Below are 27,280 nucleotides of genomic sequence, written 5' to 3'. Positions count from 1 at the left end.
ACAGATTCCCTATTTGTGAATTTGCCTGCTTGCTAAAATTTATTGGTAACCCCCAAATCAATACTCATGGCACTTTTGAGGTCATTCGAGGACACATGCAGCATGGCAAAAAATTTGAGTTACCCATACTTACGTTACCAGCTCTCATACTGTAAACAAGGGTCCATTACGTGGTCTATTTAGTGCCTTGTTTTGCCATTTTTGTGCTTTGTTGGGGATTTCACTGTCTAAAAATGACCCCAAGCATAGTGCTGAAGTGCTCTCTAGTGTTCCTAAGCGCAAGAAACCTGTGATGTCCCTACAGAAAAAATATACGTGTTAGATACACTTTGTTCAGGCATGAATTTTAGTGCTATAGGCCGTGAGTTAAATGTTAGTGAATGGACTGTATGTGTTAAAGTGTCTTTATAACAATAACTCAGAAGAAACAAGGTTATGTATTCATGGGCTGATGAAAATGTTGGGACCAGGACCTCTCAGAACCTAACCCTGTATTTCTCCCAGTAGCAATGGTTCAGTGTTTGCAAAGACTGTGTAGACATAACTATGGTGAACAGCGAGACCCCATCACACTATGTGCTGGTGCTATCAGGCCATTGTGGGTGGGTGGTGGGACACCAAGGTCCATAGGACATTGTACTTGTCCTTACGTGTAGATCATTGGAGGAGACAGATGCAAGAACCATAGCTAGCAAAGGGCTGGAAGAAGAGCAGGGGCGGGGGTGGGGGACGGGCTCTGTCGGGGAAAATGTCAGACTTCCCTTGGCCGCTTCAGGAAGGAATCTCAGCACCTTTTTGTCCCCCTAGTAACAAGGGCATGGAACACCTGCTCAACATGAAGTGCAAAAATGTGGTCCCCGTCTACGACCTGCTGCTGGAGATGCTGAATGCCCACACACTTCGCGGCAGCAAGTCCTCGGTCACAGGGTCCGAGTGCAGCCTGGTGGAGGAGAGTGAGAGCAAAGAGGGCTCCCAGAACCCCCAGGCTCAGTGATGCCAAGCCCTGCGGTGTGGTCAGGCTGCAGAGGAGGGCAGAGGCTGAAGCGTGAACTCCAGCACAAATCGTGAGCCCCACCAGGAGGGGGCGGGCTTCATCGGCTTTCTGCTGTGTGATCCCTCATATGGCCCCTCAAGACCATCCTTCCCCGACCTCCCTACTTCCCAGGAGTCAGGGTGAGAAAGCCAGTGCTCCTTGTCACCAGGGGGCATGTTTGAGTGCAGAGTTTATGTCTTGCTTGGCCTCATGGGATCTCATTGTGGTCCCTCTCACTTCCCATCTCCCTCCCACCCTTTGGAAAACATCTTCTTACAGCTTTTGGAATGATTGGTGGAAATCTGACTTGGAAGCGTTGTCAAGTAGAAAGGGGAGAGAATGTGGCACATGCACAGGAAGGGGACTAAGCTTTATTGTGCCACTTAACCTGCCCGCAGAAGTAGTCCTTTGTATGCTGCCTTCTGGACCACTTGATTGTAGGATTGAAAACCACGACGGCAGTCAACTAACTGGTTCCACACACCTACCTCACAGGCCTGTGAGGACAGATGTCACGTATTGCTGTGACTCTATCCAAGGCCAGAGGGAATGTGACCTAGGGAACCAGTGGTCAAGTTGAGATGCGAGCCATGTTCATCCCCCAAGACCTTGCTGCCACCTTCATGCAGGTTTACCCCTCTTGGTTTGCATTCAGAAAGCCTACAAATTACTTGGTGTATGTGTGTGTGTGTGTGTGTGTGTGTGTGTGTGTGTGTGTGTGTGTGAGTGAGATCACCTTCATGGAGAAGTGTGGAGATTTAAATACCCCTACCCCTGGAATTGCCCTTTGTTAAAACTCTCTTGTCCCAAGGGGCCCCGTGTGTGTGCTAGAGAAAGGACCAGTGTTTGCAGGAATGGGGTTTCTCCTGTGGGTGTGGGTCACAGCCACAGTGCTCCCCTGGGGCAGCCACAACTGCCACATCAGCCACCCAGGGGAGACAGGGACACTTCAGGCTGTGTGTGTGAGGCATGCTCTTGCACGGAAGGATGAACAGCTACACACACGTCAGCGTGTCAGGTTCAGGGCCAAACCGTATAGACGGGGTGAGCGTACCACTTGAACAAGATTGTGAACTCTATTTAAAAAAGAGAAATATTTAGGGTAAGTATTTATAGCAAGAAAATTCTTTTATACCCTAGGGCTCTTCTAGAATATTTTCTTATCAGAACATTTATATGGTGGGCTGGGTGAAATAAAAAGTAAGATACTAGTTCTTATTCCAAGTGGAACATAAATAGGACACGGTGACAAAGCGCCTCTGAAATTACAATTTTAACTCACTTTTTAAAAACTGAAATTTTCATACAAATTTTCAGGAACATAGTGAATGCATAAAACGAGTTACATCTATACTTTGGAAGAGAGTAGTTAAATAATCATGTGTGATTTTTGCAATGTTTTTAAAAATTACCTTATGATAGGAGATTAAACACACTTTTTGAAAATAGTAAATACAGAAATATGCTAGCCACAGTAAACCAAAGTCATTAGGAAGATTACATTCAATAACATAAGGTTGGTTTCTGCCAGTGTGATCTTGAATAATTCTTAATTTTGATATCAATGCAGTTTTACTAAAAAAGTTGAGCAAAGCTGTATCGGAAACTCTTGGCCATGTACCTAGAGAACACACCGTTGTCTGTATTCTGAGGTGATGTGAAATTATTCTTAGTGACTCGATGTTGCAGCCTCAGCAAGCTTGAGTACAGCAAATATTTTTGATTTTGTAGGAACGAGGGAACCAGTGTTTTCCAGCAGGTCAATTTTCTTTCTTTCCAGCCAGTTTAGGAGCCCCCATGACAAACAAGGGGGATGGAGGCTAGAGAGTGGGAAGCAGGAGGCAAAGGAAGGCAGCCGTGAACAGTTATTCCAATGAAATTCTCTTAATTGTATTTATAGAAGAGACTCCCAGGTTGAAAAAGCAAAAATAAAAAAACAAAAACCACACAGAATGAGGTCGAAGCCGCAACCCCATTACTATGTAGTGAAGTTTTGCAGGTTGGATTTGGGCGCCAAGGTAGGCAACCGATTTGTCTCAGGTGTCCCAGCACCTGTCTGCGCCGCACCCTGTGTGTCACCCGCACGGTGCACGCTCTTATGAAAACTCCTCCAGTGCCCGCTGCCCGTTTTCCACAGACACTCCTGCATGCTTCTTGGGGCTGCTTGTTTCACTGCATTTGGAGCATGTATGTAACACTTTTGGTCATTTCTTCTTGGCTGTGGTCTCACCTAGGTGTGCTGAGGAACCCGGTCAGTCAGTCCAACCTGAGAGGCCGCCCTGGTGCAAGGCTGTCTCTTAGACTGGGGTCTGGGCCAAGTAGGTCACTGAGATAATAAGGTCTATAGTTTAAAGGTGTTCTTTGTTTTGTTTTGAGTATTCTAGGGCCCTTTCCCCCTTTCAGATGAAGTGTGTGAATCTCTGTTCCCAGCAGCTCCAAACGTGTCCTCTAAGGATGACAAAGTGCAAAGTCAGGCTGCTGTTTTTCTGGGTTTTGAGTAAAACCTCCATGTCCATTTTAAAGATTAGCCATTTCTTATTAATAGTGCTTTCTTAAAAAACAAAACAAAACAAAACATAGTGCTTTCTTTTAAACGTCTTCTTTTGGGGGAGGGTATCTACCCACCCAAATGGTCCATGGGCAACTTGAATTTCTCCCATAGCTAAGCACAGTGTTTTCAAGTTCAGTTTTTAAAAGGAATTAACTAGAGAGGATAGGACCTGACAACTGTAAACAAGAATTAAATTGAGTATTGGAAAAAAAAATAACCCACCCAACTACATTTTATGTATCATGGAAAAGGGATGCTCAGCTTTGCCTTAGACTCGTATGGTGAGATTCCTTTCTTACATTTTGGTTTGTAAGTGATCATTTAATACGCCAAACTTAGTTGTGGGAGATGAGTGATATTTGAGCTGAATTCCAAAAACATGAATGTCTAATATGGGAATCATAGAGACAAATTTTAATGATAATTAACATGGAATATTCTTAATACAGAAACCCCTAGCGCAGTGTTCACGCAGGTTCCTGGGAGAGCTGGCAACCGCTGAAAAGGACCCACATGGGCCACCCCAGGAGGGCCGCGCAGTGAGTTGTCCACGTTCCGACTGCATCTCCCTCCGTCCCCACCACATCCTCTCCTTGTGGCCTCAGGCCTGTCACATGCTCAATTGTCCACCAGGACTAACTACAAAGGATTCAACCCTAAAATAATTTTTGAAGAGATTTATCTTCAAAAATTGTGGTGGGAGCAGCAGATTAAGTTGTCAGCTCAAGAACGTTTCTGGAGGGTCTTAACTATTAAAAACAAAACCATGCAAAATCAACAAAAGCTATTCGGTGAGACAGTCTTTATCTGGATTACTTCCTCTGCTAACTCAGCTGGAAGACCAATTATTTTCAGTTTCACTTAAAAAATATCAGTTCCCAATTCTTGGCAGAGCTACGTTATATATTCATATCTATAAGCTATGTTGAAGCAATTCTAGAATGTTCTAGCATGTGAAAACCGAGTTTGGTTGTTATTTAAATCTGCTAAGAAACTTGCATATATTGGTACCTTTTCAAATTCAAAGGTGAACCTTCAGTTTCTAGTCTATTTTGAAACGAAACATTTTTATTTAAGATTTGACATTTCTTTAAACTGCTCAAAAATCTTAAAAAGACATAATAAAGGTTATATGAAGGAAATGATAAAAATACATTGTTTAGTACCCAAAAATAGTATTTGCGGAACATTGTGTGCCAGGCACAGTGCTCAGTGCCTCATACATTCATATTTAATCTTCATACTAATTGCTGTTATCCCAGTTTTCTGGCTCTGGAACCTAGAGTCTAAGCAAACTTGCTCAAGGTCACGCAGGGAGTAAGTGACAGAGCTGAAAGTAATCATGCGGTTTAAAAAAACTAAAGGAAGAATACTTTTAGACTGCAGAATCCTTTCGTCAAATGCAATCTGACATGCACGGCTACTCTGGTTTAAATGGCTCCATTTCCAGAACACCCTGTAGAAGAGAGTTCAGTCCCATCTTTTGTACACGTGTAAATTAAAGCCCAGAGGGGTAAATGGACCTGCTGAAGGTCATAAAACTATGTAACGGCAAAACTGGGACCAGAATTCAGGTCTTCTGCCTGCCTGGCCAGCACCGCTCCTGCTACAGACTTGCTTCTGCTGCTTGAGCTGCGTCTCGGTGCATAGAGGAGACACGGTTACGTTATGGTTGCCTTCTACTGTACCCTCTGCCTTCTCAGCTTAGATGGGGTCTGCGTGAACCTTTACAGAATAGCAGCCGTGACAGGTGGGGAAAAATAAGATGAATTACATCATTCCTATCCTCCCATCCTGGGCTCATAAGCTCGTGGGTGGCACTGCCGTCACCTCCTCCTGTCATCATTTTCCCCAGATGTGTTGCCGTGAAGTAGATTCCCTGGAAACTTACCCGTGTAAAATTCTCACACCTTTTAGGCACTGATGCTTCCCCGTGGAGTCTAGTCTACTGCAGTGCAAAACACATGCATTTATTCTTTACAGCTCTCCAAGTTGCTGGAACTTTGGCTCAAAGTGGCAGCTCAAAGATGTGCATTCTCTGCGGTGTTATTCTTATAACCCTTTTTGTTGCGTTGGAGTCAAGGATCCTTTTTCTTTTCTTTTTTTTTTTTTTTGAATTCCGAGGGTCCTATTCACTTGTGGGGCCAGTCGGTGTTATGTGATGGTGGGCTTCCTTTAAGGGAACGACAAAGCTCTGACGATATGCTAGGCCACAACAGTTCCTGTAACTCTACAATCTGTGCTGCCGCGTTTCTCTTTTTGTGCTGGGTGTCTAAGTGCCATGACTGTAGGTCCTGTAACGTTGTTATTCAGTGGTCCTGTGTACCTCAGAGCCCACTGGCTGGCTATAACTTGTCATTTTTTTTCAGATGAATGCTCTGTACCATTAAGCAGGCTTTTAAATTTGGGCCTTTTGACAAATGAATGTCTGCTGTTGTGTGAAATCAGATTTTGAAACCTGCTTTCCATTCCTCCAGGTACTACTTTTTCTTTGCTGTGTGCTTTTAATGTCTATGGAACTGTTGCAGAAAGAAGTTTAATGTGACATAAGCTAAATAAAGTGTTTTTTCATAATTTTGGTTTTAAAAATGTATTTGTTGGGAGTATAAGAACTTTCAGTAATTAGGCTAAGTAGTCAGTGTTCCCATTCTATTCTGAATTCTATTCTGTTTTAGGTTTGCAGAGCCCTTTAAGAATTTGATGAAAAGCACAGACACTCTTCCTGGACAAAGGTACATAAACAAAATGCTTACATAGAATTTCAAGAGTTAAGAATCTCTGACTTAAACTGCTGAAGACTTTTTAAACAGCAGCAATTTAATCTTTAGTCAGCTAATCTCACACGTGTGATTTATGACCAAAGGCACTGTATGCTCAAGTAAAATGCAGCTCACAAATATGAAAATCCTGGTATGCAATGCATCAGTTTGGGGGGTAATTTTTTGTAATTACCTCATTTGAGTCAATTAGTATTATACCCCATGAGGGATGGAGAGAAAAGTAATTCCTTCATACTGACGCTAACTTAATGCCAAGGGTCACTTGAAAATTTCTCTTGCACGTGGGGAATGGAAGATGCAAAATCTCTTGAAGGTGTAAAACACAGATTATTTCATAACAAGAGCTGGGGAACACACTGAGCTGTGGGTGAAGGAAGGCTTCCCTGGGGTAGAAGCCTGGAGTACAGACTCAAGACTCAAAGGCCTCTATCCTGAGAGTTGGTGTGCATCATTAGACTTGAAAATGCAAGTAACACTCTCCTTTCTCTGCAACTTGGACTTGCCCCAGAGTCCCTCCTTACAGGCAGAAAAGGTCTCTAGAATAGTCACCTCCTTTGGGCTGGAAAGAAGGGAAGGAGGTAGAGATTCTGCCTTTTGCCTCTGGAGAACCAGGAGCAAGGACCTTCTAACCAACTCAATGGCTTAAAGAAAAAGTTTGGGTAATATTTTCACTTAAATTTCCCTCTACGGTTATTGTAATCCATGAAAAGAGATGGATTATTTTAGAGTTAAAAGAGACTTTGAGGTTGCATGGTAAAGCAGTACCTTTGTGTCCATATCACTTCCAACAATTTGGTAAAGGGAAGACAGTTCTCTTCAGCTGGTCCCTTTACATAAAGCTACTGGTGAATTGCACACATCCTGGGGTGTCTGACCCACACAAGGGCCACCAGTGCTGAAGTCTGGCCTTCATCTACTGACAAGCTTCCTTGGCTTCCCCAAGGTTTGCATTTTGCAGAGAAGGAGAGAGAGACCAAGACTGCTTCGAGTCCATGGTGTCTCCCGAGTGTCAAGAGATGCAGGTTAGGAGCAGGTAACTGAGGAACTGGGTCAGTAACTTTTTTTTTCCATATTCTTTTCCATTATGGTTTATTACAGGATATTAAATATAGTTCCCTGTGCTATACAGTAGGACCTTGTTTATCCATTCTCTGTATAAAAGCTTACACGTGTGAACCCCAGACTCCCACTCCATCCCTCCCCCACCCCCTCCCCCTTGGCAACCACGTCTGTTCTCTATGTCTGTGATTCTGTTTCTGTTTCATAGATATGTTCATTTGTGTCATATTTTATTTTTCAAAAAATATTTATTTGGCTGCGCTGGGTCTTAGTTGTGGCACACAAGATCTTTAGTTGAGGCATGCAGGATTTTTAGTTGTGGCATGCGGGATCTTTTAGTGGCAGCATGTGGGATCTTTAGTTACGGCATGCAGGCTCTTAGTTGCGGCATGCAGGATCTAGTTCCCTGACCAGGGATTGAACCCGGGCCCCCTGCATTAGCAGCACATAGTCTTAACCACTGGACCACTAAGGAAGTCCCTGTGTCATATTTTAAATTCCATATATAAGCGGTATATGGTATTTGTCTTTCTGACTTAGTATGTCATTTAGTGTGATAATCTCTAGTTGCATCCATGTTGCTGCAAATGGCATATTCCATTCTTTTTTATGGCTGAGTAGTATTCCATTGTATATATGTGCCACATCTTCTTTATCCATTCATCTGTCAATGGACATTTAGGTTGTTTCCATGTCTTGCCTGTTGTGAAGAGTGCTGCTATGAACATAGGGGTGCATGTATCTTTTTGAATTATAGTCTTCTCTGGATATATGCCCAGGAGTGGGATTGCTGGGTCATATGGCAACTCTATTTTTAGTTTTCTGAGGAACATCCATACTGTCTTCCGCAGTGGCTGCACCAACTTACATTCCCACCAACAGTGTAGGAGGGTTCCCTTTTCTCCACACCCTCTCCAACATTTGTTATTTGTAGACTTTTTAATGATGGCCATTCTGACTAGTGTGAGGTGGTAGCTCATTGTAGTTTTGATTTGCATTTCTCTAATAATTAGCGATGTTGAGCATCTTTTCATGTGCCTGTTGGCCATCTGTATTTCTTTGGAGAAATGTCTGTTTAGGTCTTCTGCCCATTTTTTGATTGGGTTGTTTGTTTTTTGTTGTTGAGCTGTATGAGCTGTTGTATATTTTGGAAATTAAGCCCTTGTTGGTCTCATCGTTTGCAAATATTTTCTCCCATTCTGTAGGTTGTCTTTTCGTTTTATGGTTTCCTTTGCTGTGCAAAAGCCTGTAAGTTTGACTAGGTCCCTTTTGTTTTTATTTCTATTGCCTTGGGAGACTGACCTAAGAAAACACTGGTAAGATTTATGTCAGAGACCATTTTGCCTATGATTGCTTCTAGGAGTTTTATGGTGTCCTGTCTTATGTTTAAGTCTTTAAGCCATTTTGAGTTTATTATTTCTGTGCATGGTGAGAAGCTAACTTCACTGATTTACATGTGGCTGTCTAGCTTTCCCAGCACCACTTGCTGAAGAGACTGTCTTTTTCCCATTACATATTCTTGCCTCCTTTGTTGAAGATTAATTGACCGTAGGTGTGTGGGTTTATTTCTGGGCTCTCAATTCTGTTCCATTTGAATCAGTAACTTCTAATCACACTCTTTGTTTGGGTGGGAAATAATAGACAGTGGTGCTGGAAATGGAAAGCAGACGGCTTTGTCTGTAACGTTTGTTAAACACTATGTGTTAGTTCACTCTGGAGGGAGCTGAGAATACAAAAATCTGGGTGAAATGATCCTTTCACGTTCACCTTCCACACTGTACTGCCCTCATCACCTCCTACAGCATTGGAGGCTCAGGCACGGGGTAATCACCTCCTATACAGGTGTCGGTTTCTAGATCTCATAAGAAGTTATTCTGTACAAAGATAAATAAGTAGAATATAAAGCTTAGCTCAAAATCTGTAAAACCCACAAATCCCCTCAAATATTTAAAAAATAATTTTTGCTCTATGGAAGATTACACATAACGTTTAACTGCTTTGTAATATAATCTAGTACGACAAAAGTATGGCTTTTTTGTTTTCTTTTAATGAGAAACATCTGAGTTGTACATACCACAAACAAACAGCTTCAAGTCTCTGGACCAACCCCCCACCCGCCCGTGGCCAAACAGTTAAACAAAACCTGAAGCACCACTTTAAATGTGAAAAGTCTTATAAAATTAACTTACAAAAATGTCCCTATCAAGTCTGTAGTTTGTTTGTTTGGCATTTACTGTACATTAGTCAAAAAGCTCAAGCTAAAATCTGATTTTTTTAAAAAAATCAAAGTTTACATTATTCATACAGATTCTGCATTGTTAAAAAATATGCACAAATAACCACATCCATGCAATATAATTTCTTTAAAAATTTAAAGCAATATAAAAGAGCAGACCTAAGTACTGAGCGGAACATTTTGGTTTTATAACCTGTAGCTCCAAGATTGCTGCTGATTGAAGTAAAATTAACTCTAAACATTTTAAATATGATTGTTTCAATCAATCAGCCAAGGGTGCGTGTGAGTTTCTGAACCATTTCTGAGGCGGACTCTGCTTGCTTGTTTCTGTAATGTGTATTATGTGATGAACACTACTGTTCACTGACCATATTCACTACATGTTAATAATGTGGTTTGACAAATCAGAATTCACAAAGTGCTTGGCTCTTCGGGAAACTGCAGTTTCCAGAGATCCCGAAACCAATCAACTAAGCTTTGCCAAACTGCCCGGGGTGATGGGCCGCCCAGGTTCCCTGCCCTGGGGGAAGATCATTTGAAAGCTGCCCTGGGTCCTGAGAGAGCTCTCTCCGGTCACGCCCAGAGGGAGGTGTCCGCAGCAGGTGGTCCCTGGACCAATGCTCAGAGTCACCCACAGATGGGTCTGGGGCTGTGAATCGGGCACTGCGCAGAGAGGCCGGTGGGGGCGGTGCTGCGGCCGGGCGGCCTCTAGGTGGGGGGTGGCCCGTTGGTGTACCGCAGCATGGGGTAAAAGGACCTGGCAAAGTTGTTGGCCTGAGTGCAGCTGTAGTCCTCTTCGGAGGAGGGCAGCAGGCAGGCCAGGAACAGCAGCAGCAGCAAGAGCAGCTGGAGGGGCAGCGCCGCCCTGATCACCCGCGAGACGAAGGAGCGCGCGGGCCGTGAGCTTTCAGGGCCGGCGAGGCTGGGCGCCCTGGCAACAGAGGAGGTCGAGAGCTGATCCGGAGGTTCCGGAGGCAAACCCCACTCCCGTGACCTGACCCCCCTGCTTGCGTAAAGACAAACATCAGGACCTGAGATTAAAATGCGGCCAACGGCTGGGATTCAGCTTTGGAAGGGAAGCCCAGCCCCTTCCAAATGGAAGAAAACAAGCAAACCAATTTTTCCAAAGACCTTAAGAGTGGCATTAGCAAGCCTGCTGAGGGGAGAGGAGTGTGGGACAGGGAACCCATTGCTGGTGTTGTAATGCTGTTACCTGCTGGCTGTCTTGCTCTTGTCTTTTGTAGTTATCTCTGCTCTGAACTGCTAGATAAAAATAATCCAATTAGTAAACTTTAGATAGTTTAGTCCTGTCAATGATAAAACGTTCCTCCTTCTTAAATTATACATCTTTCTTAGGTTGTCTTCCTGCCAAGCTTTTGAGCCTAGAGTAATACATTTGAGATTACACTCTCTGAAGTAAGAAATAATTCAGTTAAACTAGGGAGAGTTTCACATTCCAGCCTGTTGACCTGTTGCCACGGAGAGATCAGGAAGCCCCTTCAGCAGTGCCAGGAGGGCTCCCAGCTTCCACAGCCAGCACAATCCCACCAGGGAAGAGTACTGAGCACAAGACAGCCTTTCCATTAGGTCTTTAAAAGTTTTTTTTTTTTTTTTTTAAATCTTTGGAGTAAGCTGCTCTACTGACCAGCAGGTTGAAGCAGAAATTTGTGCTATCATGAAATACTGGATGGGGCCTTGGAGGTCCAAGTCCCTGTCATCTCAATAACTTTCAAGAATAACCAGTGTCGTTCGCCTGGCAGAGGGGGGCTCTCACCTTGGCTTGGGGAGCTGGCAGAGGTGTTGCTGGAGGCTCTCCGGGGTCTGCTTCGTCCAAGCTGGGCAGAGGTGAGTCTGGGTTCTGAAATCCACACCCCAAGAGTTCAGTTCGGGGAAACAGAAGGCTCTGAATAGTCTCAAGAGCACAAAAACATGGTTCCTGCAGGTTCTTTACTGCACCGATCATCCCTTCCCCACTGTGATCCTTCTAAAAGGAGGGGCTCTTCTGGTGCGCTCACTCCCCCCTCTAACAGGGCCTTTCTCAGATGACAGGGGTTGGAAACAAGGTGAGGCCGCCGGCCACTTGCATTAAAAACCCAGAGCACACATTAGGAGGGGGACAGAAACAGCCTGACAGTGAACTTGCGGTGGGTGATGTAATCACGTGGCCACATAGTCTGGGCTGCACGGGAGGAAAGATATATACTCTGGGATGGAGGGGAGGGGCTGCCCTACGTCTGGTGAGTCCATTTGTTCTGAGCTGGATCACATTTTAAGAGAAGAAGGTAGACAAATGAGAGAGTGGTGAGAGGAGAGTGACCAGGACAGGGAGAGGACCAGAAACCATCACGTGAGAACAGTGAAGGCAAGAAGGCAGAAACGACGGAGGGACCCGGCTTGTTTTCCATACCCCCAGCCACACTGATGGGTACCGTTGCTGCCTCCCTCTTACAAATGACAAAGCGGCTTTGAAGAGCCTTTGGTAACTTGTTAGGGCCACACAGCACAAAGGGGCCCGACTCCTCTCTGACCGCTGCCACGTGCTTGCGGCCTCCCTCCCCAAGCAGGGCTGCCACGCTGCTTTCCCATTTGCATACGTTTTTATATTTAGAAGCTACAAGGGGACTCACCTGGCTTCGCTGCAAGGACACTAAGTCTTGGGACACTTGCTCAAGCAACTGTTTGAGTTTCTTCTCAATAACATGGACTTTCTCTTCAGCCTCAATGTAGTCTTCTCTGTGCCCCTTGATAAGCAGGCTGCTGGAAATCTCTTGTAAGGAGTTTACTTGAGGTTGACACTCCACTAGTTCCTTTTCCAGTTGCTAAAAATAAAAACGTGTGTCAAACAGTTGCTTATCGAAAGGGAAGCTAGTGTGGCCGGAAGAAGATTTCTCCGTGCCAGGGAAGTTCCAGGATGAGTGGTGGCTGGTACCCAACTCAGAACCACCTTCTTCTACCTGCCTGCCTGTCCTCAAGCCTGGCATCACTTAGATAGCAAGTTGGTTACTCTCTACCCCTATTTTTTGTTTTAATTCCTTCTCATTCTGAAGACAATAGTGATGCTGGAGAAGTTAGAAGAAAGGAGTGAGGGGGGTGTTGTGGGAAGACTAGGTCCTCATCCCCGATGGCAGGAAGTTGAGGGAAAGTCTAAAAGGACAAATTGAGAAAGTGCAGCTTATGCGTACCATTGAGAAATATAAGGAATCACGTGAATCTGCTTGCGCTGTCTTGCTCGACGTCTAACGTGGTAGCCTCTGGACAACGTGTGGCTACTGAACGTGATTAAAAGCTCAGTTTTAGTCACAGCAGCCACGTGTCAAGCGCTTGGGTGCTACCATGGCCAGGAGCTGTTACCCTGGACAGTGCAGCTATGGGACATTTCCATCACTGCAGAAAGCTCTGACAGAGCTGCTCTGGACACGGGGGCTTTACAAAGATTTTAGAACAAAAAAATATTTTTTAAGCAATGACCAGTGTTTTGATTAAATTTAAAATGTTTAAAACTAAACCACACACACAAAAAAAACAAACAAAACTAAACCACATACAAAAATATGGATAAAAATGTCACCTTGAGTGCAAGTGAGAATACATGGGTCTCACCTTGGCTTGTTGGTGAGATAAATATATGAAAACACAACCACCCTCCCAGAAGAAAGAATGTGTATGTGGCTATGGAAAACCCATACAGCTCATCATGACTGCCAGGTGACTGAACACCACGTTTCCTCCCAAATGAGCTGTATTCCACAAGGGAAAAATACTTCAAAGGGCCTTCAGTTTCTCAGGATCCTGCCAAACGCCTCCATCACCGGTTCCTGAGAGTCTTGAAGACTTCCTGCTCTGGACCACGGCTCTTCGTCCCTGCACTCACCCTGCTTTGGAACAGCGCAGGGATGCTCAGTAGACACCAACCAGAACACGAGGGCAGAACACCATGTGGGCGCTGTTTCCAGAAACGCCAGGCGAGGCCACCTAAGCACTGACCTCCTGAAGAGGCCAGTGGTAGCGCAGGGCCCCTTAGGAGGAGACTTACCAGGAGCTCCTCGCGACATGCCAGGAGGGGCCGGGGGTCTGCCTCTGGGTCAGTGACATGAGCCTTCTGCCTCCGGCTCTCGGCGCTCGCTAACCACAGCAGCAGGCTTTGACTCAGCTGGTGAAAGTCCTTAAAAACAGCAGACGTCAGAGCATGTCCCTTTCTTAGACCGTGAAGGCAGGTGTGCTGGGAAGCAGCGTGCCATTGCTAATCCATCATCGTCATTTGCTCTGCTGGTCCTTATCCAGTGAATACAAGGGCCAGATTTAAACTAAATGCCAGGGCCCCCAAAGGAGGGAAAGCAGGGCAGGAGAGCACTCGGCCCTGTCCCAGGAGGCACGCTGAATTCTGCCATGTTAAAAGTGCTGGCAGAAAGGTGGGGCTTCAGAACACCCCACCTGATATTACTAGGAAGAGCACACAAATTATTCAACACATCTGCTGGATTCACTGGTCAAGGGAGACACCCCAACAGGACAGACTATGGCCCAAAGACAGTGCTGCATGTGGTTGCTGGTGGGCTCCTGTTTCCTAGGATGGGGTCAGAGCTCACCTGTTGGGCATTTACTGTGTGGCCAGTGCTGGGTCAAGGTTATATGCATTTAGTCCTAAAAAGAACCCTGTGAGGTAGGCCCTGGAATTATTCCCATTTTCCAGATGAGAAAACTGAGGTCTAGAAGGTGCAGTGTTTTCCCCACAGTCACACGGCTACTAAAACTACAGAGCTGGGTTAAGCTGCTCCTTGTTCTAGGGCCAGGTCTCTTAACACTCTCCTATCCAGTGTTCCTGGCAAAAGGACAGACACAGGGCAGTGTTGGTGTGACACTTCCAACCTACTGGAACGCTTGCTGGAACCCTTACAGTACGGGTGGGTCTGGGCAACACAGTGGGAAATGCAGGGCAAGCATCAGGTCTCTGAGACAGCAGGCAGGCCGCTTTGGAAACAAATGGTAAAGCACATGCTTCCTAACACAAAGCATATTTGGCTGTGCGAAAGCAGCCTGAAGATGATAAACATATCTCTTCTCCTGCCCACGTGGGCCTGGCTGTGCTCGGGACTGGGCCTTGGGCACCGGCTGGGTGCTGAGTCGCCGTACCTGGCACTGCATGAGTGACAGCCGTAAGCCCTCTCTCCAGCTCTCCACCGCACCCTGGGCCGCATCCCAGCGCAGCCGCAGCTGGCCGACTCTATCCTGGAGCTCTTTGGAGTCGGTGCTCTCAGCTTGCAGAAATTCCTTGCTGCTCACGTTGACAGAAACCACTAAGGCCTTGTGGGTGTCAAAGGCTTTTAGTATCTCCTACCGCAGAGGGAAAAGACTGGGTCAGGCACTCCGGAAACAGTGATGTGGGGTTCATTTTGAACCTCAGTGGGGAACGGATCTTCCAAACACTTCTCTAAGCCGTGGCCTGGCATACAAGAGCAACGTCGCCTGTCACTGGCTGGGAAGCCTCAGGTAAGGGAGCTGCCTTACAAGGTCACGACTTGGCTGGCCAGATGACTGGGCTGAGGGACGTGGACCAACTACACCGGAGGCCTGAATAGACCCTGCTGGCCTCTGTCTGGCTTAATAACATTTCTGGATCAGATTAAAAGTCTTCTACATAAAGCACACATAGTTATCCTGCATTCGCCCCAGCGTATCGCAGAAGCGTTATTCCTTAGGATGAATGGTAACCCCTGATATATCAGTGCACAAAGTAAAACAATAGTACAAATGTGAAGACTGCCTGGATACCCCAAAACTCCTATCTTGGGTCTTCTGGGGAGCCCAGGCTCATGTTCAGAGCACCCCCAAAGTGCAGGGCTCAAACTGCCCCTCCCCTGCTCCCTGGCTGTGGGGGTGACAGCTCCTAACTGCGTAGCCGAGTAACCGATCAGGCCGCAGAGTCGGTCAGTAGGTGCGCTGTCCTGCTTCTCACCTCAGCGCTCCACCCCCCGTCTTGCCTGCATACAGTTTGGAAGGGTGTTTTTAGGCTGCCTGTCCGTGGCCACTGGGGGGGTCCCATAAGAGTCTAGGGGTCCCTCAGCAGTCAGATGGGAGCCAAACCTCCCCAGCACTGCTCTGGGCTTTGGGATCATCTGGAGATGCTCCTCTGCATGAAAATACAAATCTTCACCTGTGTCCTTGCCAGTTACAGAAATGAACTGCGAGAGGCCACTAACCACACACCGTGTGCGAGCCGCCCCCGACGCGGCTGGCAGAGGATCTGATGTGCACATGCGTTCTGAAGTCCTCTTGCCCTCCGCGCCCTCACTCACCTTCAGCCTCTTCACTCGGAGCTCCATTTCCTGCATACCAGAGGGAGGCTTTGCCAGCTTTAATGTTTCCAGCTCTGCTTCAGTTTTTTCCAGCCACGTGGTGATGTCGCTGATATCAGAGTTCAGCTGCTGCAAGTTCTGTTTTATTCTGAGTTTACTGTGAAGTTCTTGCGCTTGGATCAACTCCCATCTATCAAAGGCACCTGGAATAAAAAGCCGCCAATAAAAAGCAGCAATAATGCAAACAGATTTCTCTGCTTCCAACTAATTCAGCGTCACAGTGATAAAACCTGCAGGGGATGCTCCTTGCAGGAGCCTTGGGGTCTGGGGGTTATCACTTCCCCCAAGTGTGGAACAGCACGTTTCCCTCGCTCTGGTTCAAGGCCCGTGCTGCTGCGCTCCCACACAGGCCGGGACGAAGTAGGGAGCCGCTAGGAGGCCCAACGTATTGCCAAGATGCACTGTGGTCCCAGGTTCAGCACTCCGGTTCATGCTGTATTTAAGGCACTCTCCCCTCTGTCCATGAACGATCAGGTCGATGCTATGCACTTGACTTTAGGCTCAGCTGAGTCATGACTTTTCTGGTCTCTCGAGGAGACACCCGACACACCTCTTCGATCATCATCTTCGTGTCTGATCTTCACATACAAGCGAAGTCATGCAGGTGAAAACAGACCCTTTATCATGAGGCTCATTTTGTTGATATTTAGAGAATAAGTAACAAATAGGAATTTGTTCATAAACACAAGTCAGCTGATTCTAAAATAACAGTGGCTGCTATAGGCCAAGTTCAGCAGTTTTGGTGAATTATGTAGTTGGTCAATTCCTAATCAATGTTCTGTTGAGCAGTGCCTTAAAGTAAATGTCCAGCTAACCCAAAACACCGTCTCTACCTCATAACAATGGCCCAATCTAACTGTACCTGACTGCTGCCCGGTGAGAGAAGCCAGGCCCTCGTCCTCCTGCTGTGGGCCGCCGGTTGGGACTCTTGGCTCTTCTTTGCCACCTTCAGTCCCTGGAGACAACAGCAGCTTTACCTAGAATGAGACAATTTTTATGTTACCATCTATACATTTTAAAGGCTGTCTGAAGAATGTCTTGGTTCATATTAACAGGTAAGAAATGAAGATATAGGAGCCCTTTCCTTCGAACGGTAACTTGCTGGTAATACAGAGGCACTTTAGTGCATGGGTAGCATTTATAAGCAGCAGAGCTGATGGCAGAAATAAAGCTTCAGCAAAGGCGCAGGGGGAGGGGTAAGCAGGTAAGATGTCAATATTGGGAATAAAATGGCCTGATTTAATTTGAGGCTTCCTAATGCTCCTCAATCCAACCATGCAAAAAGACTTAAAAACAATCGTTGAGCTTACCAGACTGTTATTGTGTTAGCACTTTTACATTTGTACAGTATTTTACAAAATTTTAGTTATCCCTCCCAGTCACTCCATAGAGCTGGTTGGCATTATTATCACCGGGAATTGGAAACAGAGCACAAACCTGCCTCCTAGGGTCATTCATTACCAAGCGTTTATCTTTCACTGTACATATTGACTCTTGTGTTATCACAGAGCTGACTGCACTGTTATCTCAGGACTTTCCAAAAATAAATGTATCTTTTTTTTTTAAGAAAACTCATGTTTTTTGGATTGTGTCCATATGGCCTATTTGTGTGGAATGAAAAGAAAAAAACAAAAAACCTTCAGATTGGTGGTTGCAGACACACACACACAAAGGGCTGAGCTTCTGAAAGTGGCCAGGTAAGGAACACAAGCACAGTTACCGGAAGAGGCCAAACCACATGGTCCTGGATGCAAAGCAAAGGTGAGGTGCTGGGGGCTCTCTCTCCGGGACTGTCAGGTCTTATTCGGCACCACAGAGGGACAGATTAAAAATGATAACTGCTTGCTAAGCAAGAGGAAGAGTTTCCGAGTTGGGCACGGGCAACCCATTATCAAATGATTGGGCTCTGACCGTGTTTAGGCAGAACCTTCTCCAACTATCTAGCAACGTTCACTCCTCCACACAGAGGGCACGCTGACAACTAATGTAGTCATGCTCACATCACTTCTGGTTTCTCTAAGAGATGACACTAAAAAATGTGCGAGACGTCTTAATTTCAACTTGCTCATCACTAATTCTCTGTACCGAGGATGATCTGGGGCCAACGTTAAATCCTCCGCAGGCTGGCCCGCAACAGCTGCGTAGCCAGAGCATTGCAAGGGCTCATGTTGCCTGAGGAAAGTGCAACTAAGAGGGAACAGTCACTGGTTTAACAACAACGACAAACTATATACAGTAGTGATAACAGCAATAATAATGGTGACCACTTCGAGGGCCTTCTTTATACCTTCATACACATTAATCCTAACAACAATTATGTCAGGTAGGTTTATCCTCAGGTGAGGAAGGCTTACAGAGGCAAGGTAAAGTGTTTATGGTCCTAGAGCCATTTACTGGTAGGGCAGGGAATCAAACCCAGGTCAACCACTGCACACTGTCAAACCTTTCTGAATAGGAAGTCACGATTTTCTGAATAGGATGTGTAGTCAAGGTAAATATATCAAAGGTTTGGGAGCTCAGGAGCGGCTCAGGAAGGCCAGCACTTTGTTCCTCCGCTGTTTGCACGATGACTGACTCAACAGTAATAATCCCTGTCATAGCGCATCAACACTCAAAGACGGTGTTTGGCCTGACAGCTATCTCTAAGTCTAGTCAGTTATGCCAGAGTTCTCATGAAGTATGTCACCATGGGAAAACCAACCCAAAATATGCCTGGGGAGTGACCACATACAGCATACACCCAAAGCTCCCTCTCTTTAAATATTTTAACTATTACTCATGCACTTGGGTTGTGCTCTCAGTGGGGTCAAGACTTACGTAGGCTGGTTTATAAGGGGTGCTGGAATCGGAGGGGATGGGTTGGACATTCCTGTCACCTCCCATTTGTTTGTAGCGACGCTTGCGGCAGGGAGGGCTGTCAGGAACATGCCACGAGTGGCCTTCAGAAATGGATTTACCTGAAACAAAAAAATAGCAAGTGACAGTCCATTCTCTCCAACCAAAGCATTCATATTTAGTTACACAAAAAAGGTCATGGGTAACATGGCATCAGGTTATAGTATAACATGAGTTCTGCAGCTTTCCTTGCAAAGCATGCATGTTTGCAAAATGTGAGTATGTCCCAGAAGGGAATGAAATGAGACTCATGCAACTGAGCGACACTGGGCCTTCACTAGATGGGTTCACAATGGAGCACGACAAACACATGATCTGCTGCGGGATGAGTGGCCTTTTGGGGCCGAGGGCTCTAGCGGAGGGGGGCACTGGCGGCAAGGCCGGGTTTGGGGGCCAAGAGGACTGAAGGTCTCTTAGGAGTGAGGGAAGAGTGAACATCAGGATGGACTAGGGGACCAAAGGGCCGCTCGTGGCTCTCCCCAACCACTGCAGGTGGGGATGGGGCAGGGAATGAAGATCAGAGCTGCAAGTCAAGGAAAGGGAGGTGTCTTCTCCTGCGGCAAAGGCAACAGTACCCTCTTCCCCCAACCTCCCCACCCTCTTCCCAGGAAATCACCATAAGCAGGGTAGTAGTTCTAAACCAAGCCACCATGAAGAAAGCTTGGCCCATGCCAAAGGGCTTGAGTGAGATGGAGAGAAAAATAAAAATTTAAAAAGGCACCTGAAAAATTCCCTTCTGCACAGGCCTGAAGGGGAGGAGGGGGAAGGCGTGGAGACTGCTCTGGTCTGGGAGGGTTTTGTATGGAGCACAAAGCTATGTGTGAGTACGGCAGTGCAAATACACCATGACACAAGGACCAAGGCGCATGGTGTCCACAGAAGGCAGAGGTCAGACATGACACGGGAGCGAGGTTTAGGATGCAGTGTGCACCACAGGACGCTGCCATGTTGAGACGCATGCACGGGCAGGGGCCTACCAGAAGACGCTTTCAAAGTTTTTGTGGTCATTTTAAGATATGCCTCAGGATTTTCAGGGATTTCTACATCTGAAAAAGAACAATGTCATTTTCCTCACTGCAGGCGTCTGTAGATGAATGCCCAAGTATTAAGTTAAAACAGTAGAAACATTGTCACCTGGGAGGAGAAAAGTGACTACCCTTTATCTGTTTTATTAAAAAGCTTTAAAGAACCAGAAGGATTTTTTCAGTTAACTCCTGACCGTCCGAAACAGCGGCGCGGGAGGGGAACTGCGTAGAAAGGACAGAGACACTCAATCTACTGATATTCTGAAAAACTCAATTGAAAAGGCCACTGATGAGCCTCCCGTCTATCAAGGGCCATCAGCAAATAGCCTTCATGTCCCGACGTGGACTTCGTTTGTTTTTCCCTTTCATTCCACCAGGAATAGGAATGAGCCAGCTCTCAGGTAGGTCAGAGGCGGGCAGGACAGACACAGGAAGCCACAGGAAGTCTGGGTCGGCCACAGCCCGGACTCCGACCACCGAGAGCTGGCCGTGTTGCTCAGGTGCTAAGGACTTAGCCGTGCGGGTCCATACCTGACAGCGCACTGTAGTATGGGCCCTCCTCGTCTTCTTCGTGAGAGGAGGAGCCCCCCACGTCACCTGTGTGATCCCACTCCAGCGGGATGGAATCCACGCTCACGGGGGTCTCACAGCCGGAGCGCTCGGGCCCTGGCGCCGGGGGCACCAGGTGACAAAGGGACTGAGGGGACGAGGGCTCCTCGCTCTCTCTCCTTTTACGCCAAGAGTCGTCCTGGATCTCTCTGGGGTCTTCCACGTCCGTTTCATTCTCAGAGGCTTCCTTTTCATCTTCCAAGCCCTAGAACGGGGGTATCCAGTTTTCAGAATTAACCACCGGGAACTGGCGGCTTCTGAGTAAGTATTGGCTCTATATTAGTAAGTGTGGAAAGAGCACACTTTTCAACTCAGCTTTTTAAAGCAGACTCACAGATACAGAGAACAAACTAGAGGTTACTAGTGGGGAGAGGGAACTGGGGAGGGGGCAGTATAGAGGTGGGGGACTAAGAGGTACAAACTATTAGGTATAGAATAAGCTACAAGGATATACGGTACAACACAGGGACTACAGCCAATATTTTATAATAACTATAAATGGAGTATAATCTTTAAAAATTGTGGATCACTATACTGTACACCTGTGACATATAATATTGTACAGCATAACAAAAACACAGTTTTTTTTGTTTTTTTAACCATAGAATAAATCATTGTTAACCACGCACAGTAAGTTTCCCAATTCTTTAATAAAAGTGGAGTCAAACATCAACCTCGGGTGGCCCAGCAGCCCCGCGTGAGGGGCAGCCCCTTACCGACGCGTGGGCGGTGAGCCGCCGGTGGAATCGGGAGACCCTGCCAAACACTTCCTGGCAATAGCGGTGCAGCTCCTCCAACTCATCCTCAATCAGCACGGCGTCCAGGGGCTCGCTCTTCTGAATGAGCTGCTCCCCAAAAACGATGAGCTGATCAATCTTGTTGGTATTTAATGTAATTTCCTGCTGGAAACCCTATTTAGAATATGAGAAAGAAAGGATTTCAAACTCTAGTTTCATCAGGTTTTAACTAAGTGACTCCAAAGATTTAAGAATTTAAAATGATCATACATATGCATTTTTTTCTTCCCCCTTCTGGGCACTGACTTTTCCAGTTAAAATGATTCTAAAGGTCTGACATGGATGAACCTTTACTGTTACTGGGTGTGAGGGACAGACCTTGTCTTATTGACGCTTGGTAGAATCAGAAAATTTCCCATAGTGAGTCTCCACCGGGCATTTCTGCTGACACAGTAATAATGCTCATTGGTGCCGTTATACCATGGAAGGCGAATTTCCATTTCTCAACCGCTTATAAAATCTAGCCACGGAGGGAATTATAGTGAGATTAAAGTGTAGTACAGACATTTGTGACAGTGGGAGAGAAGACACCTGTTCCTGGTCCCACTCTTTCTTTCTTTCTTTTTTTTTTTTAAATGAGAGGTCTTTTATTTTTTAAATTTATTTCTAAAATATTTATTTAGTCATCTGGCGGCGCCGGGTCTTAGTTGCGGCATGTGAACTCTTCTTACTTGTGGCATATGGGATCTAGTTCCCCGACCAGAGATCGAACCCAGGCCCCCTGCATTGGGAGCGTGGAGTCTTACCCACTGGACCACCGGGGAAGTGCCCTGACCCCACTCTTGAGAGAGAGTTTCCTCCTGCTGCAGCCCACAGGTTGCACTCAGACTCAAGTGCTGGAGGAACAGCATCTTATGAAGTTCTGTCTGGAATCGCAAGAGCATTCTCCCCTTGGATGATTACATACGACAGAGAGAATAAAGGGCCTCGTTCCAATACCCCTTGACTGTAAGGAACAGTATCCTTGCTTGTGATAACCTGGCAGTACACAGGTGGATGCAGTCCGGCTGCTCTGACACTCCTGGAACCTGCTCTCAGGGTATCAGGTGAAGTCTGCACTTGGCCAGCTCCCCTCTGCCTAGGTGCACTCTGCGGGGAGGAGCTAAGGAAGCAGGCCTTACGTTCAGCTGACGCATCTTGTCGTCGGCGTCGCTCTCCGAGAAGTGCTCCACGTTGGTCAGCTGCAGGTCCATCTCCGTGAGCCACACCAGAATGCTCTCCCTGGTCCCCTCGAATTCTTCCCTTTGGTTGGTGAAATGCTGCGAAAGGGTGAAAAAAATCACGTTTGTGTTGATGGCATAACGGGAGTTCAGGCAGACAGCAAGGTCACTCTCAGAAGAGGGGAAAGGGAGCCCAGGGTACCCCCGGAGGCCCACATGGCCAGGAGCCTGGGGTCTGGTCCTGGCTGTGGGATACCAACGAGCCCCCTAAACTTCCCTGAGTCTCAGCATCTGCTGGTAAACGAGGTGTGGGAACATTGACCGTGACCTCTAAGGTTCGTGCAGCATTTGAAACTCTATAATTCTCTAGTCTAAGTCAGTGATTTTCCCAGTCTGTCCTCTGGGGAACACGCCCCTCTCAAAGTCCAGCCAGGCACTTGCCTATTTTCAACTGTTAGCCTCCTGTGGGAGCTTTTGCTTGACAGAAGGATTTAGTGGCTTCAGGATGGAAAAGTATTGATCTCGGGGTTGAGCCTGGACTAGTGCCCCATTTGCCTTCACTGATATAATTCCGTATGTATTTCTTCAAAAAAAGAAAACCCAGATTTATCACTTCCAATGAAGGAGGCCTCTTGGGTTACCACCTCATAGATGGGCAGCTGATTCTCAAACAACATAGTGCCCAGTGAAGGTTTAGGCTGGTCACAGTCAAATCAAGTCAGCAGGAGATAAAGAAATTAATGCAAGGGGGTTGTGGAAAAGCTAGCCCATTTCTTCCTGAGAGGGTTAAACAAAAAACCCAGATTTTCCTCTTCTTAGAATGGTTTCAAGAGTGCTCTGCCTTAAGAACAGAAGCAAGGATTAAAATTACTTCCTGTAGCAACAACCCACACCGGTCCTGTCAGTTTACACCTGGACTCACAAAGGTTGACATATGATGTCTTCTGAATCACAGAAATCTAAGGTGACGGTTCACAACCCAGAATCAAACCCATCATTTGAGGTTAGACAGTTGCTCTGAAGTTGGGAGAACTGTCACTGTCCCCAACCCCCAATACAGAGCGGGGGGCTCTGCCTGTTCCCTCACAGTGCAAGAACCAACGGGACACACAAAAGCGGGCAGATGCACAAAGGGGGCCTCGTCCCAGACTAAGAGGTACCCTCCGCCAGACCCGGTGACGGCAGCGCCCCAGACTCTGGGCAGTGTGTGGGCTGACGTGACACCCTCAGGGGTGACAGGAGTCGAAGAAAAAAAGTGATGTGTTGGTAACACAATCCCTTGAATAAGCTCTGCCTGAGAAGCCTATTCCGGGGCAAATAACTTCACTTAAAAAAAAAAAAAAAAAAAGGAACGCTTTTTGGCAGCTTTGGGCTTAAACAAAAGGGAAGGCTGTACTGGAAGAATGTCAAGACAGCTTAGGCCTCAAATGAAATCTTCTACCCGCTGCTTTGTTACAAGCCTGACATCACATATCAGACCCGCTCCACCTCCCCAGTATCTACAAATGACCCGGTGACGTAGAGGAGGTTACTCGGAGTCTCCGCAGGATGGCTGTGACCCGCTTCTGGAGGTTGTCCCAGCGCTGGTTGCCCTCGTGCACCATCTGCTTCAGTTTGCTGGCCGTGTCGGTGCGGTTCTCGCGGGCCAGCCGCCGGTACTGCTTGTTGATGAGCTCCAGCTGCGTGAGCCTCTCGTGGATCTGCCGCTGGAAGGCCTGTGGCATGGGGGGGGACCCTGTCAGTGCCATAGCTGCAGGGCGCCGGGACACCCCTTCCAGGCCCCAGACCACCTGCCTCAAGCGTCCATCCCCCAACGGAATGGCCACGGAGGGCTGGCCTCACCCGTTCTTCTGACACTACTGAAGAACAGACTTTCAAGTTCACGGCCTGCGGTTGGCATAAGTCAGTAACGCCCCACAAAGCCGCTGGGGCAGCTGATGGCGGGCTGGGGACTGGGCGGCCGCGGCCAGAGGCGGGGACGCCTGCCACTTATGGGAAGTCATCGAAGCCCGCCCCGAGCCCGCCGCATCCTCGGTTCCCGGGGCCACGGGGCTGGGGAGGGCCTTCACCTCAAGCCTCTTCAGCTCTTCTTTGGCCACGGTGTACAGCACCTCGGAGGAATTCGGGCAGGCCGCCGTCCTCTCGGCGGACTTGAGCCAGTCCTCGAAGCGGGAGTAATCATCTAAAAACTTCTGCCAGAGCCGCCATGTCTCCTCAATTCTAACAGGAGGAAAGCAACTCAGCACAAGCCACCCACTCCAAGCCGAGCTTTTACACGGCTTTTTCTCCCCTGACTGGCCCCGGTCCCAGCCCCCCTTGCACTGGCACTACATATTTAGGGGGAGAGACCCTGCTACCCCTTCCAGGAAACAACCGGAGACATCACTCTGTGGTCAGGACACCCCGCTTCCGGGAGCGCCAGGCCCCTCAGAGCTCCTGCTTCACAGAGGTCACCCGACAGGAGACAGGCGTCCTCCACTGCTTAGAGCTGGGACACATCAGCACAGTGGCCACCCGCCGTTACACCCCAAGACACAGGAGGGCTGGGGAGAGACATGACCCTGCCTGTATTCTCCTTGCATGATCCCCTTAATAAGGACTGGCCACACCTACTGAGCCTTCCCCGCCAATACTTGGCACGCCCCTCAGTGAAGCTAACAGAACACGGTCACTGTTACGGAGGTCAGTCGGGAGCACGTGGCTGGCATCCAGGGGCAGCGCGGTCCTTACTTCATCCGGCGCTCCATGGACATGGCGCAAATGTTCCTCCAGCGCCTGTCCAGGCTCCTGGTGGTCTGCTGGACGGAGTCGCACTCAGTCTCGTTGGCACAGGCATCGGAGTCGTGCAGGAGGACGTCGCAGATGTTAAACACAGACTCCACCCCTGCACTGTGCTGTTCTATGTCTCGCTGCAGGTCCTACAACGATGGGAGAGTAGGAAGCACTTTGAGGTGCTGGTGGCGGTAGTGGGAAGGTTCCCCCCGACCCTTCTTCCAGCCCGGGGGGGGCACGGTCCTGCGTGCATTTCTACCTGGGACTCGGCAACACAGGCTGAGTCTCTCTCACCTTTGGGCAACCCCTGTGCGACAGTATCAGACACAAGGCCTAACTGCGGGCAACTATGGGATTGATCTGTTGAACTGACTATGTGAGGGGGTAGGAAGAGTGGGGATTCCCTGCCCTGAGAGCCCACCCACCTCCCAGACTCTGGAGAGGCATGGGATCTACTCCCTACCACCTGATCCCAAGGGCCTCCAATTTAGACTTGGCTCTGGGGAGGTCTTCCTTGGAAAACTGACTTATCTTCAACAGGACCTAAAACTTCAGCAACAGAAACTCTTAATCTTTTATGGGTCACAGAATTCTTAAATCTCCTAAGACCTCTGTACTATCTTCATACACCTCCACCCCCCAAACTGTGCTCGCAGCTGCACGGTGTCCACAGCCTCCCCAGGAGTCTATCCTGGGGCTCCATGGGCCCAAGGGGTAGAGACGCTGCCCTCCAGCCGATGGATTCCGGTCACGGCTGTAGCTCAGGGTTGGGGCGGGGTCTCTGGAGTCTTGTCCCATGATGGGGAGAGTGCTACTGATTCAGGAAAACGAAGGGTCACCAAGAAAAACATGCACGGTCATAGGAAGAAGTGGAAAACTTGTTTAAGCATAAACATGGCATTTTCAGTTATCACCCAGGAAGTGTTTCTTCTACACACAAGGGCAGGGCTGGGGGGAGGGTGAGGTAAGGAGCCAGTTTGTTTTGTCCTTCTGGATGAGCCAGGCCTCTCCTGATATCCAAATTCTGTGATGAATGACATGAGACCACACCACTCACCTTAGTACCCAAATGACATCGTGAAACAGACAAAGTTAAATAAGCTGCTACTAACTATGCAAGTTCCCTGGATTCAACATAGTTCATTATACAGGAGGGATTATTTTATAAACAGTGGCTGCCACTGTCTACAGAAAAGCAGCATGAAGTTCATTCCAGGTCATCTCAATATTTAACAATTTTGGAGATTACGACTGGATTACCAGATAGGACTAATGTTTTCTTACTTTTCTTCTGATAAAGGCACATTTGGATAATTCTGTGTCCAGGTGGAAATGAAAGAATTAAATGCTAACACTCAAATCAAGTTTTAAATCAAGCGGTTCTCAACACAGACCCTAACGGATGAAAAATGAGCACCTCAAAGTTATATTCAGAAGAAAATGTGCTTTTCAGTTTGTCACCCTGTGTGTCCTATGAAGAGAGATGTGCAGGTGATTTTTTTTTAAGCTTTGCAGTCTAGGACAAATGTCTGAAACGCTGCAATGGGGGCAGTCATCTTGGGGTCAGTGGACTAGCTTTATAATTAATAGGTTTAAATAGAATTCCAGGTTTAAGAATTCTTACCCGTTCACAGAATTGCCACAGGCTTTCCTAAAATTTACAGGTATTGATAAACAACCTTTTTAACTTTTTTTTGCCAAAATAATAAATAAGGAATCCTAACGCTGGTGCTAAATAAGTAATATTGACAATTATCATTGAAAAATGGTACCTGCCCCTGACCTCACCTGGTAGGGTTGGGTAGGATCTGGTTGAAAAGCACTGAGAAAGTCTAGTCTATGGATAAACACGAATGCCATGTATTTTAATAGCCTCTTTGCAGTACTCTACATTTTTTACTCAGCTTTTATTGAATGAAACAGCTAAAGAAAACTAATATAAAGGGTAAACGATGGCAAGAAATGAGCTCTCTGATAATTTACAAAAGACCATGAACATCTTGGCTAAAA

General features: G+C 47.1%; 2 protein-coding genes across 13 annotated transcripts in view; one reads left to right on the top strand and one right to left on the bottom strand.

Moving 5' to 3' along the window:
* Window positions 1–6,183, top strand: part of ESR2 (estrogen receptor 2) — a 63,607-nt gene extending 57,424 nt beyond the window's left edge. For 2 of the 4 annotated variants that reach the window (XM_057542109.1, XM_057542108.1), the window contains one exon: window positions 808–6,163. In XM_057542109.1, coding sequence (XP_057398092.1) covers window positions 808–994 — 187 coding nt within the window. In that variant the 3' untranslated portion in view covers window positions 995–6,163. Of the gene's footprint in view, window positions 1–807 lie in introns of all 4 variants that reach the window. The other 2 variants (XM_028169235.2, XM_007192983.3) reach the window with 2 other exon arrangements.
* Window positions 6,184–9,450: 3,267 nt separating this feature from the next.
* SYNE2 (spectrin repeat containing nuclear envelope protein 2) overlaps window positions 9,451–27,280 on the bottom strand; it is a 317,434-nt gene continuing 299,604 nt past the window's right edge. For 6 of the 9 annotated variants that reach the window (XM_057542105.1, XM_057542104.1, XM_057542107.1 and 3 more), the window contains 16 exons: window positions 25,229–25,416; window positions 24,568–24,718; window positions 24,031–24,213; window positions 22,460–22,597; window positions 21,258–21,452; window positions 20,464–20,746; window positions 19,885–19,953; window positions 18,830–18,969; window positions 16,875–16,989; window positions 15,953–16,155; window positions 14,790–14,990; window positions 13,693–13,821; window positions 12,287–12,478; window positions 11,434–11,517; window positions 10,873–10,922; window positions 9,451–10,590 (listed from right to left, as the gene is read on the bottom strand). In XM_057542105.1, the coding sequence (XP_057398088.1) occupies window positions 10,368–10,590; window positions 10,873–10,922; window positions 11,434–11,517; window positions 12,287–12,478; window positions 13,693–13,821; window positions 14,790–14,990; window positions 15,953–16,155; window positions 16,875–16,989; window positions 18,830–18,969; window positions 19,885–19,953; window positions 20,464–20,746; window positions 21,258–21,452; window positions 22,460–22,597; window positions 24,031–24,213; window positions 24,568–24,718; window positions 25,229–25,416 (2,544 nt within the window). In that variant the 3' untranslated portion in view covers window positions 9,451–10,367. The remainder of the gene's footprint in view (window positions 10,591–10,872; window positions 10,923–11,433; window positions 11,518–12,286; window positions 12,479–13,692; window positions 13,822–14,789; window positions 14,991–15,952; window positions 16,156–16,874; window positions 16,990–18,829; window positions 18,970–19,884; window positions 19,954–20,463; window positions 20,747–21,257; window positions 21,453–22,459; window positions 22,598–24,030; window positions 24,214–24,567; window positions 24,719–25,228; window positions 25,417–27,280) is intronic. The other 3 variants (XM_007192975.3, XM_007192976.3, XM_028169234.2) reach the window with 3 other exon arrangements.

Source organism: Balaenoptera acutorostrata, chromosome 3 (assembly GCF_949987535.1).
Source record: "Balaenoptera acutorostrata chromosome 3, mBalAcu1.1, whole genome shotgun sequence".
Lineage (NCBI taxonomy): Eukaryota > Metazoa > Chordata > Mammalia > Artiodactyla > Balaenopteridae > Balaenoptera > Balaenoptera acutorostrata.
This window is presented reverse-complemented; position numbering and strand designations above follow the sequence as displayed.